Source organism: Nerophis lumbriciformis, linkage group LG03 (assembly GCF_033978685.3).
Source record: "Nerophis lumbriciformis linkage group LG03, RoL_Nlum_v2.1, whole genome shotgun sequence".
Lineage (NCBI taxonomy): Eukaryota > Metazoa > Chordata > Actinopteri > Syngnathiformes > Syngnathidae > Nerophis > Nerophis lumbriciformis.
In genome coordinates, this window is record NC_084550.2 from 6,672,426 (window position 1) to 6,686,483 (window position 14,058).

The following is a 14,058-nucleotide window of genomic DNA, read 5'->3' on the forward strand; positions in this document are numbered from 1 at the left end:
AGCAAAGCGCTCATGTCTTATAGAGGATCTCTGACCAGATTTTTTTTTGCCGTACAGAACGGGTACTTCCTTTAAAATAGCTAAATGTTCCAGTCAGTAGTGGATATTTTTTGCAGTAGGTCCTTAAAAACAGCAGAACAATCCTGTCGTATAGAGGATCTTTGACCAGATTTTTTTTTTTGCCGTACAGAACGGGTACTTCCTTTAAAATAGCTAAATGTTCCAGTCAATAGTGGATATTTTTTGCAGTCGGTCCTTAAAAACAACAGTGGAGCTTCTGTCATATAAGGGATCTTTGACAAGTATTTCTGCAGTAGTTATTTAACAACAGCAAAGCGCTCATGTCTTATAGAGGATCTTTGACCAATGTTTTTTTGCAGTACAGAACGGGTACTTCCTTTAAAATAGCTAAATGTTACAGTCAATTGAATATTTTTGCAGTAGGCCCTTAAAAACAACAGTGGAGCTTCTGTTATATAGAGGATCTTTGACCAGATTTTTTTTGCTGTACAGAACGGGTACTTCCTTTAAAATAGCTAAATGTTCCAGTCAATAGTGGATATTTTTTGCAGTAGGTCCTTAAAAACAACAGTGGAGCTTCTGTCATATAAGGGATCTTTGACAAGTATTTCTGCAGTAGTTACTTAACAACAGCAAAGCGCTCATGTCTTATAGAGGATCTTTGACCAATGTTTTTTTGCAGTACACGGGCACTTCCTTTAAAAATAACTAAATGTTCCAGTCAATAGTGGATATTTTTTGGCAGTAGGTCCTTAAAAACAACAGTGGAGCTTCTGTCATATAGAGGATCTTTGACCAGATTTTTTTTTGCCGTACAGAACGGGTACTTCCTTTAAAATAGCTAAATGTTCCAGTCAATAGTGGATATTTTTTGCAGCAGGTCCTTAAAAACAGCAGAACAATCCTGTCATTTAGAGGATCTTTGACCAGATTTTTTTTTTTTTGTCATACAGAACGGGTACTTCCTTTAAAATAGCTAAATGTTCCAGTTAATAGAGGATATTTTTTGCAGTAGGTCCTTAAAAACAACAGTGGAGCTTCTGTCATATAAGGGATCTTTGACAAGTATTTCTGCAGTAGTTACTTAACAACAGCAAAGCGCTCATGTCTTATAGAGGATCTTTGACCAGATTTATTTTTTTTTGTCATACAGAACGGGTACTTCCTTTAAAATAGCTAAATGTTACAGTCAATAGAGAATATTTTTGCAGTAGGCCCTTAAAAACAACAGTGGAGCTTCTGTTATATAGAGGATCTTTGACCAGATTTTTTTTTGCTGTACAGAACGGGTACTTCCTTTGAAATAGCTAAATGTCACAGTCAATAGTGGCTATTTTTTGCAGTAGGTCCCTAAAAACAACAGTGGAGCTTCTGTCATATAGAGGATCTTTGACCAGATTTTTTTTTTGCCGTACAGAACGGGTACTTCCTTTAAAAATAGCTAAATGTTCCAGTCAATAGTAGATATTTTTTGCAGTAGGTCCTTAAAAACAACAGTGGAGCTTCTGTCATATAGAGGATCTTTGACCAGATTTTTTTTGCCATACAGAACGGGTACTTCCTTTAAAATAGCTAAATGTTCCAGTCAGTAGTGGATATTTTTTGCAGTAGGTCCTTAAAAACAGCAGAACAATCCTGTCATTTAGAGGATCTTTGACCAGATTATTTTTTTTGCCATACAGAACGGATACTTCCTTTAAAATAGCTAAATGCTCCAGTCAATAGTGGATATTTTTTGCAGTAGGTCCTTAAAAACAGCAGAACAATCCTGTCATATAGAGGATCTTTGACCAGATTTTTTTTTCTGCCGTACAGAACGGGTACTTCCTTTAAAATAGCTAAATGTTCCAGTTAATAGAGGATATTTTTGGCAGTAGGTCCTTAAAAACAACAGTGGAGCTTCTGTCATATAAGGGATCTTTGACAAGTATTTCTGCAGTAGTTACTTAACAACAGCAAACCGCTCCTGTCATTTGGACAGCGCTCATGTCTTATAGAGGATCTTTGACCAATGTTTTTTTGCAGTACAGAACAGGTACTTCCTTTAAAATAGCTAAATGCTCCAGTCAATAGTGGATATTTTTTGCAGTAGGTCCTTAAAAACAGCAGTGGAGCTTCTGTCATATAAGGGATCTTTGACAAGTATTTCTGCAGTAGTTACTTAACAACAGCAAAGCGCTCATGTCTTATAGAGGATCTCTGACCAGATTTTTTTTTGCCGTACAGAACGGGTACTTCCTTTAAAATAGCTAAATGTTCCAGTCAGTAGTGGATATTTTTTGCAGTAGGTCCTTAAAAACAGCAGAACAATCCTGTCGTATAGAGGATCTTTGACCAGATTTTTTTTTTGCCGTACAGAACGGGTACTTCCTTTAAAATAGCTAAATGTTCCAGTCAATAGTGGATATTTTTTGCAGTCGGTCCTTAAAAACAACAGTGGAGCTTCTGTCATATAAGGGATCTTTGACAAGTATTTCTGCAGTAGTTACTTAACAACAGCAAAGCGCTCATGTCTTATAGAGGATCTTTGACCAATGTTTTTTTGCAGTACAGAACGGGTACTTCCTTTAAAATAGCTAAATGTTACAGTCAATAGAATATTTTTGCAGTAGGCCCTTAAAAACAACAGTGGAGCTTCTGTTATATAGAGGATCTTTGACCAGATTTTTTTTTGCTGTACAGAACGGGTACTTCCTTTAAAATAGCTAAATGTTCCAGTCAATAGTGGATATTTTTTGCAGTAGGTCCTTAAAAACAACAGTGGAGCTTCTGTCATATAAGGGATCTTTGACAAGTATTTCTGCAGTAGTTACTTAACAACAGCAAAGCGCTCATGTCTTATAGAGGATCTTTGACCAATGTTTTTTTGCAGTACACGGGCACTTCCTTTAAAAATAACTAAATGTTCCAGTCAATAGTGGATATTTTTTGGCAGTAGGTCCTTAAAAACAACAGTGGAGCTTCTGTCATATAGAGGATCTTTGACCAGATTTTTTTTTGCCGTACAGAACGGGTACTTCCTTTAAAATAGCTAAATGTTCCAGTCAATAGTGGATATTTTTTGCAGCAGGTCCTTAAAAACAGCAGAACAATCCTGTCATTTAGAGGATCTTTGACCAGATTTTTTTTTTTTTGTCATACAGAACGGGTACTTCCTTTAAAATAGCTAAATGTTCCAGTTAATAGAGGATATTTTTTGCAGTAGGTCCTTAAAAACAACAGTGGAGCTTCTGTCATAAAAGGGATCTTTGACAAGTATTTCTGCAGTAGTTACTTAACAACAGCAAAGCGCTCATGTCTTATAGAGGATCTTTGACCAGATTTTTTTTTTTTGTCATACAGAACGGGTACTTCCTTTAAAATAGCTAAATGTTACAGTCAATAGAGAATATTTTTGCAGTAGGCCCTTAAAAACAACAGTGGAGCTTCTGTTATATAGAGGATCTTTGACCAGATTTTTTTTTGCTGTACAGAACGGGTACTTCCTTTGAAATAGCTAAATGTTACAGTCAATAGTGGCTATTTTTTGCAGTAGGTCCCTAAAAACAACAGTGGAGCTTCTGTCATATAGAGGATCTTTGACCAGATTTTTTTTTTGCCGTACAGAACGGGTACTTCCTTTAAAAATAGCTAAATGTTCCAGTCAATAGTAGATATTTTTTGCAGTAGGTCCTTAAAAACAACAGTGGAGCTTCTGTCATATAGAGGATCTTTGACCAGATTTTTTTTGCCGTACAGAACGGGTACTTCCTTTAAAATAGCTAAATGTTCCAGTCAGTAGTGGATATTTTTTGCAGTAGGTCCTTAAAAACAGCAGAACAATCCTGTCATTTAGAGGATCTTTGACCAGATTTTTTTTTTGCCGTACAGAACGGATACTTCCTTTAAAATAGCTAAATGTTCCAGTCAATAGTGGATATTTTTTGCAGTAGGTCCTTAAAAACAACAGTGGAGCTTCTGTCATATAAGGGATCTTTGGCAAGTATTTCTGCAGTAGTTACTTAACAACAGCAAAGAGCTCATGTCTTATAGAGGATCTTTGACCAATGTTTTTTTGCAGTACAGAACGGGTACTTCTTTTAAAATAGCTAAATGTTCCAGTCAATAGTGGATATTTTTTGCAGTAGGTCCTTGAAAACAACAGTGGAGCTTCTGTCATATAAGGGATCTTTGACAAGTATTTCTGCAGTTGTTACTTAACAACAGCAAAGCGCTCATGTCTTATAGAGGATCTTTGACCAATGTTTTTTTGCAGTACAAAACGGGTACTTCTTTTAAAATAGCTAAATGTTCCAGTCAATAGTGGCTATTTTTTGCAGTAGGTCCTTAAAAACAACAGTGGAGCTTCTGTCATATAGAGGATCTTTGACCAGATTTTTTTTTTGCCGTACAGAACGGGTACTTCCTTGAAAATAGCTAAATGTTCCAGTCAATAGTGGATATTTTGTGCAGTAGGTCCTTAAAAACGGCAGAACAATCCTGTCATATAGAGGATCTTTTTTTTTTAATGAATTAAGTAACGTTTATGACAACCTTTTTCCAAAACACAATACAGAATGTGAGATACAACAGGATAAAGCAAAAAAAGTGGGACCCCAAAAATTTACTGTGGGACCCCATTTGTATGACTTGATTTTTGAAAATTCCTAGCGCCAACACTGACGGGAGTATTGGTGCGTGCAAAATAGCAGCAGGCGGCTGTGTTCTAACACTAATCAAATATCATCCATAGATAATTCATTCGCGGGACCACGGGCCTGGACTTTGACACCCCTTCTATAGAGGATCTCTGACTAGTGTTTTTGCAGTAAGTCTTCAAAAAAATAAAACATTCTAAAAACTACAAACATTTAAAAATAAATTTTACAGAAAAAAATGTGTTTGCGTCTTCCTCGGTCCTTTACAAAGTGTTTTACAAGTTAGCGCGTAATCCTGCGACTAAATGTATCGTTACTACACAGCAGAGCTGCGTGTCAAATGTGAATATTTCATGGCCTTACAGCGACTGCAAATATTTCCATTCGACTTTTCCTCGCGGCAGCGATCGTTTGTCGGAGGTGAATTGTGCGATGAGAGCGGCGAAAGACGAGTGGTGTAGCGCCACGACACGGAAGTTCACTCCAGCTAATTGTCAGGGCCGAGGAGCCCGATCAATATTTACGAGAGGCTAATTGATTCAACACTTCACAGGGTATGTTCTCCGATAATGTACATCAACTATGCATGCGGCTAACCGTGCCTTCAATTTGTTCATCCTTCTACGGTCTTTCTGGAAATATCAGTTCAACTCTGTAGGCTGCATTTAACGCACGGTAGGATTCAACATAGGAATAGTTCAAATAATGCATGGTGAATAAAACAGAAGCACTAAGTTTCCACACGCCAAAGATCCTCTATATGATGACCTACTGCACTAGATTTGCTGCTGACTTTTATTGAAATCCCAGAGGACAAAATGTATTAAATGTGAACACAACAAGACGAGTACACTACAAAAAGTGAAATCTAAGTAAGATGAAATATGTCAAATAAGGGTGATATTTGCTTATTTTCTGTCTGATAAGATCATTCTTCTCACTAAGCAGAGTGTTTTACTTGTTTTTAAGTGTTTTGGTCCTAAATAATGTCAGTAAGATATTACAGCTTGTTGCTGAGATTTGATGACCTATATTGAGTAAAACATGCTTGAAACTATTTTTGTCCGAATGTCCAAAACACACCCAGCAATGGTGCACAGGAAGGCGGGGAAGAAGAGGGGGAAAAGGCGGCACAAAATGGTCAAAAATACCTCCCCGGGTTCCAGTCCCACGAGTCCCGACGCCGGCCCGCACAAGTCCCGGGATGCAAAAAATGTCCAAAACGCACCAAGCAAAGTCCCACGGGAAGTGGGGGAGAAAAGTGAGAAAAGTCCACAAAAGTCCCCCAAAATTTTCAAAATACCTACCCAGGTTCCAGTCCCACAAGTCCCACCGCCAGCCTGCGCAAGTCCCAAAACGCACCAAGCAAAGTCCCACGAGGAGGGGGGATAAAAGTTGGAAAAGTCAGCAAAAGTCCCAAAAATGTTCAAAATACCTACCCAGGCCAGGTTGGAGTCCCACATGGAGTGGTACAAGTCTTAAGACGTGTGGCACTCGAATTTGAACATTTTACCGACTTTTCTCACTTTTCTCCCCGCCTTCCTGTGGGACTTTGCTGGGCATGTTTTGGACATTTTGGCGGACATTTTGGGCATCCCGGCCGGCGGCGGGACTTGTGGGACTCGAACCTGGGTAGGTATTTTGAACATTTTTGGGACTTTTGCCGACTTTTCCAACTTTTATCTCCTCCCCCCACCCCGGGGAACTCGGTTGGGTGTGTTATGGACATTTTAGGCAACCCGGGACTTGCTCAGCCATACATAAGATTTTATGTTAGAGTGTTTTACTTGTTTTAAGTGTTTTGCTCCTAAATAATCTCAGTAAGATATTACAGCTTGTTGCTGAGATTTGATGACCTATATTGAGTGAAACATGCTTGAAACTATTTTTGTCCGAATGTCCAAAACACACCCAGCAATGGTGCACAGGAAGGCGGGGAAGAAGAGGGGAAAAGGCGGCACAAAATGGTCAAAAATACCTCCCCGGGTTCCAGTCCCACGAGTCCCGACGCCGGCCCGCACAAGTCCCGGGATGCAAAAAATGTCCAAAACGCACCAAGCAAAGTCCCACGGGAAGTGGGGGAGAAAAGTGAGAAAAATCGACAAAAGTCCCCCAAAATTTTCAAAATACCTCTACTCAGGTTCCAGTCCCACAAGTCCCGCCGCCAGCCTGCGCAAGTCCCAAAACGCACCAAGCAAAGTCCCACGAGGAGGGGGGATAAAAGTTGGAAAAGTCAGCAAAAGTCCCAAAAATGTTCAAAATACCTACCCAGGCCAGGTTGGAGTCCCACATGGAGTGGTACAAGTCTTAAGACGTGTGGCACTCGGATTTGAACATTTTACCGACTTTTCTCACTTTTCTCCCCGCCTTCCTGTGGGACTTTGCTGGGCATGTTTTGGACATTTTGGCGGACATTTTGGGCATCCCGGCCGGCGGCGGGACTTGTGGGACTCGAACCTGGGTAGGTATTTTGAACATTTTTGGGACTTTTGCCGACTTTCCAACTTTTATCTCCTCCCCCCACCCCGGGGAACTCGGTTGGGTGTGTTATGGACATTTTAGGCAACCCGGGACTTGCTCAGCCATACATAAGATTTTATGTTAGAGTGTTTTACTTGTTTTAAGTGTTTTGCTCCTAAATAATCTCAGTAAGATATTACAGCTTGTTGCTGAGATTTGATGACCTATATTGAGTGAAACATGCTTGAAACTATTTTTGTCCGAATGTCCAAAACACACCCAGCAATGGTGCACAGGAAGGCGGGGAAGAAGAGGGGGAAAAGGCGGCACAAAATGGTCAAAAATACCTCCCCGGGTTCCAGTCCCACGAGTCCTGACGCCGGCCCGCACAAGTCCCGGGATGCAAAAAATGTCCAAAACGCACCAAACAAAGTCCCACGGGAAGTGGGGGAGAAAAGTGAGAAAAGTCGACAAAAGTCCCCCAAAATTTTCAAAATACCTACCCAGGTTCCAGTCCCACAAGTCCCGCCGCCAGCCTGCGCAAGTCCCAAAACGCACCAAGCAAAGTCCCACGAGGAGGGGGGATTAAAGTTGGAAAAGTCAGCAAAAGTCCAAAAAATTTTCAAAATACCTACCCAGGTTGGAGTCCCACATGGAGTGGTACAAGTCTTAAGACGTGTGGCACTCGAACCCGGGTGTGATTTTTGAACATTTTACCGACTTTTCTCACTTTTCTCCCCGCCTTCCTGTGGGACTTTGCTGGGCGTGTTTTGGACATTTTGGCGGACATTTTGGGCATTCCGGCCGGCGGCGGGACTTGTGGGACTCGAACCTGGGTAGGTATTTTGAACATTTTTGGAACTTTTGCCGACTTTTCCAACTTTTATCTCCTCCCCCCTCCCCGGGGAACTCGGTTGGGTGTGTTATGGACATTTTGGGCAACCCGGGACTTGCTCAGCCATACATAAGATTTTATGTTAGAGTGTTTTACTTGTTTTAAGTGTTTTGGTCCTAAATGATCTCAGTAAGATATTACAGCTTGTTGCTGAGATTTGATGACCTATATTGAGTAAAACATGCTTGAAACTAGAATATCAACTGTTGCAAAGCTGTGTCATCAACACTCACAAGTATAAAACTACTTTTTTAAAGTAATAATTTCTTATTTCAAGCATGTAAAAAATAAAAAATCACGACTTTGACACAATTGTGTCTCATAATTAAAACAGATGACAGCCAAATGCTGTTTTATTTTCAATGAAACAATAGAAAATAGGTACTCATATAGTAGTACAGTTGGCACAGTACAGTAAACTGACAGTTCATATTTAAACATTTAACATTTCTAACAATTTTGAACAGAAATAGTTCATGCACGTTCAGATAAATTCTTCAAAATTACAATTAAAACATTTGGCCGGGGGCCGGGCTGTGTATAAGCGCACTAATTGACTGAAAGAGCACGCACTTGACGTGATGATGTCATGTTATCCATGGAAAAATGCATTTTTAGACAATATGATTTGCCTGAGCGGCTAGGAGACCCCGAGAGTAACAAGCGGTTGCCTTGTTGCCTTTCCATTAAAGGGGAACATTATCACCAGACCTATGTAAGCGTCAATATATACCTTGATGTTGCAGAAAAAAGACCTTATATTTTTTTAACCGATTTCCGAACTCTAAATGGGTGAATTTTGGCGAATTAAACGCCTTTCTATTATTCGCTCTCGGAGACATCGGGAAGCAATCCGCCATTTTCTCAAACACCGAGTCAAATCAGCTCTGTTATTTTCCGTTTTTTCGACTGTTTTCCGTACCTTGGAGACATCATGCCTCGTCGGTGTGTTGTCGGAGGGTGTAACAACACGAACAGGGACGGATTCCAGTTGCACCAGTGGCCCAAAGATGCGAAAGTGGCAAGAAATTGGACGTTTGTTCCGCACACTTTACCGACGAAAGCTATGCTACGACAGAGATGGCAAGAATGTGTGGATATCCTGCGACACTCAAAGCAGATGCATTTCCAACGATAAAGTCAAAGAAATCTGCCGCCAGACCCCCATTGAATCTGCCGGAGTGTGTGAGCAATTCAGGGACAAAGGGCCTCGGTAGCACGGCAAGCAATGGCGGCGGTTTGTTCCCGCAGACGAGCGAGCTAAACCCCCTGGATGTCTTGGCTCACACCGTCCCTTATGCCACCGAAGAGAAGAATATCGACCCTAGCTTCCCTGGCCTGCTGACATCAACTCCAAAACTGGACGGATCAGCTTTCAGGAAAAGAGAGCAGATGAGGGTATGTCTACAGAATATATTAATTGATGAAAACTTTATTCATTACTCGCGGTTTTACATAAATTATACATAAACTGTGTTTACCAATAATTTAGCTTAAAAACATTACAACACTTACAAACAAACACATACCAATCGTTGGTTAGAAGGCGATCGCCGAATTCGTCCTCGCTTTCTCCCGTGTCGCTGGCTGTCGTGTCGTTTTCGTCGGTTTCGCTTGCATACGGTTCAAACCGATATGGCTCAATAGCTTCAGTTGCTTCTTCAATTTCGTTTTCGCTACCTGCCTCCACACTACAACCATCCGTTTCAATACATGCGTAATCTGTTGAATCGCTTAAGCCGCTGAAATCCGAGTCTGAATCCGAGCTAATGTCGCTATAGCTTGCTGTTCTATGCGCCATGTTTGTTTGTGTTGGCATCACTATGTGACGTCACAGGAAAATGGACGGGTGTATATAACGATGGTTAAAATCAGGCACTTTGAAGCTTTTTTTTTAGGGATATTGCGTGATGGGTAAAATTTTGAAAAAAACTTTGAAAAATAAAATAAGCCACTGGGAACTGATTTTTAGTGGTTTTAACCCTTCTGAAATTGTGATAATGTTCCCCTTTAAGAACAATAAATTAGTTTTTAGTATAAGTTTGCGGGTTTCAAGAAACCCGCAAACTACCGGGCACGTCCGACCGGTAGGAGGCCGCGGGGAAGACCCAGGACACGTTGGGAAGACTATGTCTCCCGGCTGGCCTGGGAACGCCTCGGGGTCCCACAGGAAGAGCTGGACGAAGTGGCTGGGGAGAGGGAAGTCTGGGCTTCCCTGCTTAGGCTGCTGCCCCCGCGACCCGACCTCGGATAAGCGGAAGAAGATAGATGGATGGATGGATGGATGGTATAAGTTTGCGGGTTTCAAGAAATGTAATGCCGAGCGCGTATCATTATCCATCCATCCATCCATTTTTTACCGCTTATTCCCTTCGGGGTCGCGGGGGGCGCTGGAGCCTATCTCAGCTACAATCGGGCGGAAGGCGGGGTACACCCTGGACAAGTCGCCACCTCATCGCAGGGCCAACACAGATAGACAGACAACATTCACACACTAGGGACCATTTAGTGTTGCCAATCAACCTATCCCCAGGTGCATGTCTTTGGAGGTGGGAGGGGCCTATCCCCAGGTGCATGTCTTTGGAGGTGGGAGGGGCCTATCCCCAGGTGCATGTCTTTGGAGGTGGGAGGAAGCCGGAGTACCCGGAGGGAACCCACGCAGTCACGGGGGGAACATGCAAACTCCACACAGAAAGATCCCGAGCCCGGGATTGAACCCAGGACTACTCAGGACCTTCGTATTGTGAGGCAGACGCACTAACCCCTCTACCACCGTGCTGCCCGCATATCATTATGTCAAGATAATGGCACTAGCATTTACTTCATTTAAGAATATTTTTCAACATATTGAGCAAAAAGGTCTTTTTCTACCAAGAACTGCACTTGTTATTAGTGAGAATATACTTATTTTAAGGTATTTTTGGGTTCATTGAAGTTAGCTAATTTTACTTGTTTTGGAAAGTCTTGACAAGCCGAATTTTCTTCTTCTATTGGCAGATAATTTTGCTTAGTTCAAATAAAATACCTCTAACTTTTATGTATTTTTTCTTGTTTTTGAACACTGACTTGGACACAATAATAAACGAGGGGAAAAAAAAAAACCACGTACAAAGTAGACGGCCCCGAAGCTGCCATGTCCGATCTCGTGCAGGTCGCAGAAGACTTCCTCGGGGTCATCCTTGAAGAAGAGCTCGGCCAGCTCGGGGTCCTTTGGCACGCCTTTCCGTGTGGATGACGGCATCATGGGCTAGGCGGCGGGCACCGCTCTCACACGATTACTGCTGTGACCGCCGCCAGACGTCCACGACGGGGCCGGCATTGGCCAGCTAGACCAGGAAAGAACTGTGGAGACAAAAGCAGCGCTTCGTTAGCGTGTAGCCTACGTAGCTGGCTTATGCAGTTGCTGTTAGAATCATTTTATATAAGCTATCACAAAAACTTTGTGTTTCAATGAGTTCCCGGCGAGAAGCAAAAACATGTCTTTGAACCTACCAAGAAGAAGGCTTTAAAACTCCACTGTGTAGGGCAGTGGTCCCCAACCACCGGGCCGTGGACCGGTACCGATTGGTACCGGGCCGCACAAGAAAATAAATAAATAAATAAATAAAAATTATTATTATTATTTTTTATTAAATCTACATAAAAACAGAATATATACACTATATATCAATATATATCAATACAGTCTGCAGGGATACAGTCCGTAAGCACACATGATTGTATTTCTTTATAAAAATAAATAAATAAATAAATTAAAAAAGAAAAAATTAATTAAAAAAAATCAAAAAAAAATCCCCCCCCCCCCGGTCCGCGGGACAAATTTTCAAGCGTTGACCGGTCCGCAGCTACAAAAAGGTTGGGGACCACTGGTGTAGGGGGAAGCAACATGAAGGTGTTCTCTTTTCTTTCATGTATTGTAATCAACAGAAATATATTGTTTTAACCCAAGGACTACAAAGCGGAGAGAAGGCAAGATCTGCCCAAGTTCCAGACACCGCTTTTTTGAACTCTTTTACAAACCTTTCTTTGAACTGTTTTACGACCTTTTCTATGAAGTGTTTACAACCTTTTCTTTTGAACTTTTCTGTAATCAAAGGCGATGGCTGTTTACGACCCACGTCCCTTTGGAAGCAGCTGTTGCCATGTGGTCAGGGAAAGTCCAAATAGAGGAGGAGGCGTACAATCTTTCGCCAGAGCGTGCTGGAGACTCTACAAGAGTACACTCCTACAGACATCACACCTGGGACTGTTTAGTAAGTGTGAATAGTTTTAGTTACATTGTAAAACTTACAAACAGTCCCATGTGTGATGTCTGTAGGAGTGTTTTCATGCACCTTCCTGTTTACTAGCTTAGCACATTAATAACACAAATTGTTACAATCATGCCTTGATTGTCAAAGATGTTTGTTAATGTAACCTGTGACTTTTCTACCTATTATGCACATTTTGGTGTTATTACACGCTACCAAAAATGCTAATTCTGGCCCAACACCTGTGTTAAAAAAACGAGAAAAAACATAGGTAATCCGCTTCTAATTTGCAAACATCAAGTTTGAAGTAATCATGGAGCAGGGTAACAAAAACGTGCAATGAAGTGATCAAATGTATAGTCTTAAATTCTTTCAATCACGCGGGTCAAATTTGTCTCTAATCCTGCCGATAAAAATCACACCAAATGGGGGCGGCATATCCATTCTGGCAACGTAAATAAAGGGGACGTTCCAACTACTTGTCATAGTTGTTCAAAAACTGATTGATTTTTAGCAATACGCTCATAGAGAGAACTTGTTGGTCAAATTAAGGTCAGCTGGATGCTAAAGGTCCTTTAAAAACATCAGGAGGTTGCCTACAGCCACAGCTGCACAGCTAATAATATAACATTATATGTATATATGTAATAACATACACCAGCACTTCTTTGCGTTTGTAGAGCACACACTAGCTGACTAGAGCAGTGGTTCTCAAAAAAAAAACTCTCCAAGGACCACCATAACGACCAACATTAAAATACAGTAGCGTAGTAGGCCCAAGTATTCATTAAAATCAAGGCATCATTTTAATATAATATTTAATATTTTTCACCACTGTAACATTACACACAGTTTGAACAGTAACACTGTGTTTGAATATAGGGAAGGAAAAAAACACGACTTTAATGTAGTGATTATTTAGCTGGACTATTTAATTGTAGCTTTTGCCATATTCTTTAAAGCCTTTTTTTTTTTTCTGCCGTCAGATGTTCAGAAATCTTGAAATTGTGTTATTTTGTAGGTTGCAAACAAAGACTCGGACATGACTGACAGCTGGCTTACAGAAACAGAAACACACACGCCTACACACACACACACACCTTTTTAACAGCTGAAGCTGAGTCACTGGTGCATCATCCTATCACATGTTGAATATGATGCACATACATTTACCAGAAAAGGTCATATGAACCAATAAATGCCGATTTATCAAACTTTTTCTGTCATATAACTACAGTACAAAACTAGTATATATAATGTAGTTCACCATGTTGTACATGAAAGTGTATTTGATTGAATAAAGTAAGACTCTGAAGACAAGACTAAAGACAAGACTCTGCAGCATCGCGTGGACATCGGGGGCGGTACCACTGGATTGGCAGACCGGGGTGGTGGTTCCTCTCTTTAAGAAGGGGAACCGGAGGGTGTGTTCTATCTAGCGTGGGATCACACTCCTCAGCCTTCCCGGTAAGGTCTATTCAGGTGTACTGGAGAGGAGGCTACGCCGGATAGTCGAACCTCGGATTCAGGAGGAACAGTGTGGTTTTCGTCCTGGTCGTGGAACTGTGGACCAGCTCTATACTCTCGGCAGGGTCCTTGAGGGTGCATGGGAGTTTGCCCAACCAGTCTACATGTGTTTTGTGGACTTGGAGAAGGCATTCGACCGTGGGGAGTGCTCAGAGAGTATGGGGTATCGGACTGTCTTATTGTGGCGGTTCGCTCCCTGTATGATCAGTGCCAGAGCTTGGTCCGCCTTGCCAGTAGTAAGTCGGACACGTTTCCAGTGAGGGTTGGA

At 41.4% G+C, this 14,058-nt stretch overlaps 1 protein-coding gene across 4 annotated transcripts in view; it reads right to left on the reverse strand.

The window, feature by feature from the left end:
- The window catches only part of taok3a (TAO kinase 3a), a 270,675-nt gene that overhangs the window by 136,408 nt on the left and 120,209 nt on the right, over positions 1 to 14,058 (reverse strand). For all 4 annotated transcript variants that reach the window (XM_061932585.1, XM_061932564.2, XM_061932575.2 and 1 more), the window contains one exon: positions 11,123 to 11,355. In XM_061932585.1, coding sequence (XP_061788569.1) covers positions 11,123 to 11,257 — 135 coding nt within the window. In that variant the 5' untranslated portion in view covers positions 11,258 to 11,355. The remainder of the gene's footprint in view (positions 1 to 11,122; positions 11,356 to 14,058) is intronic.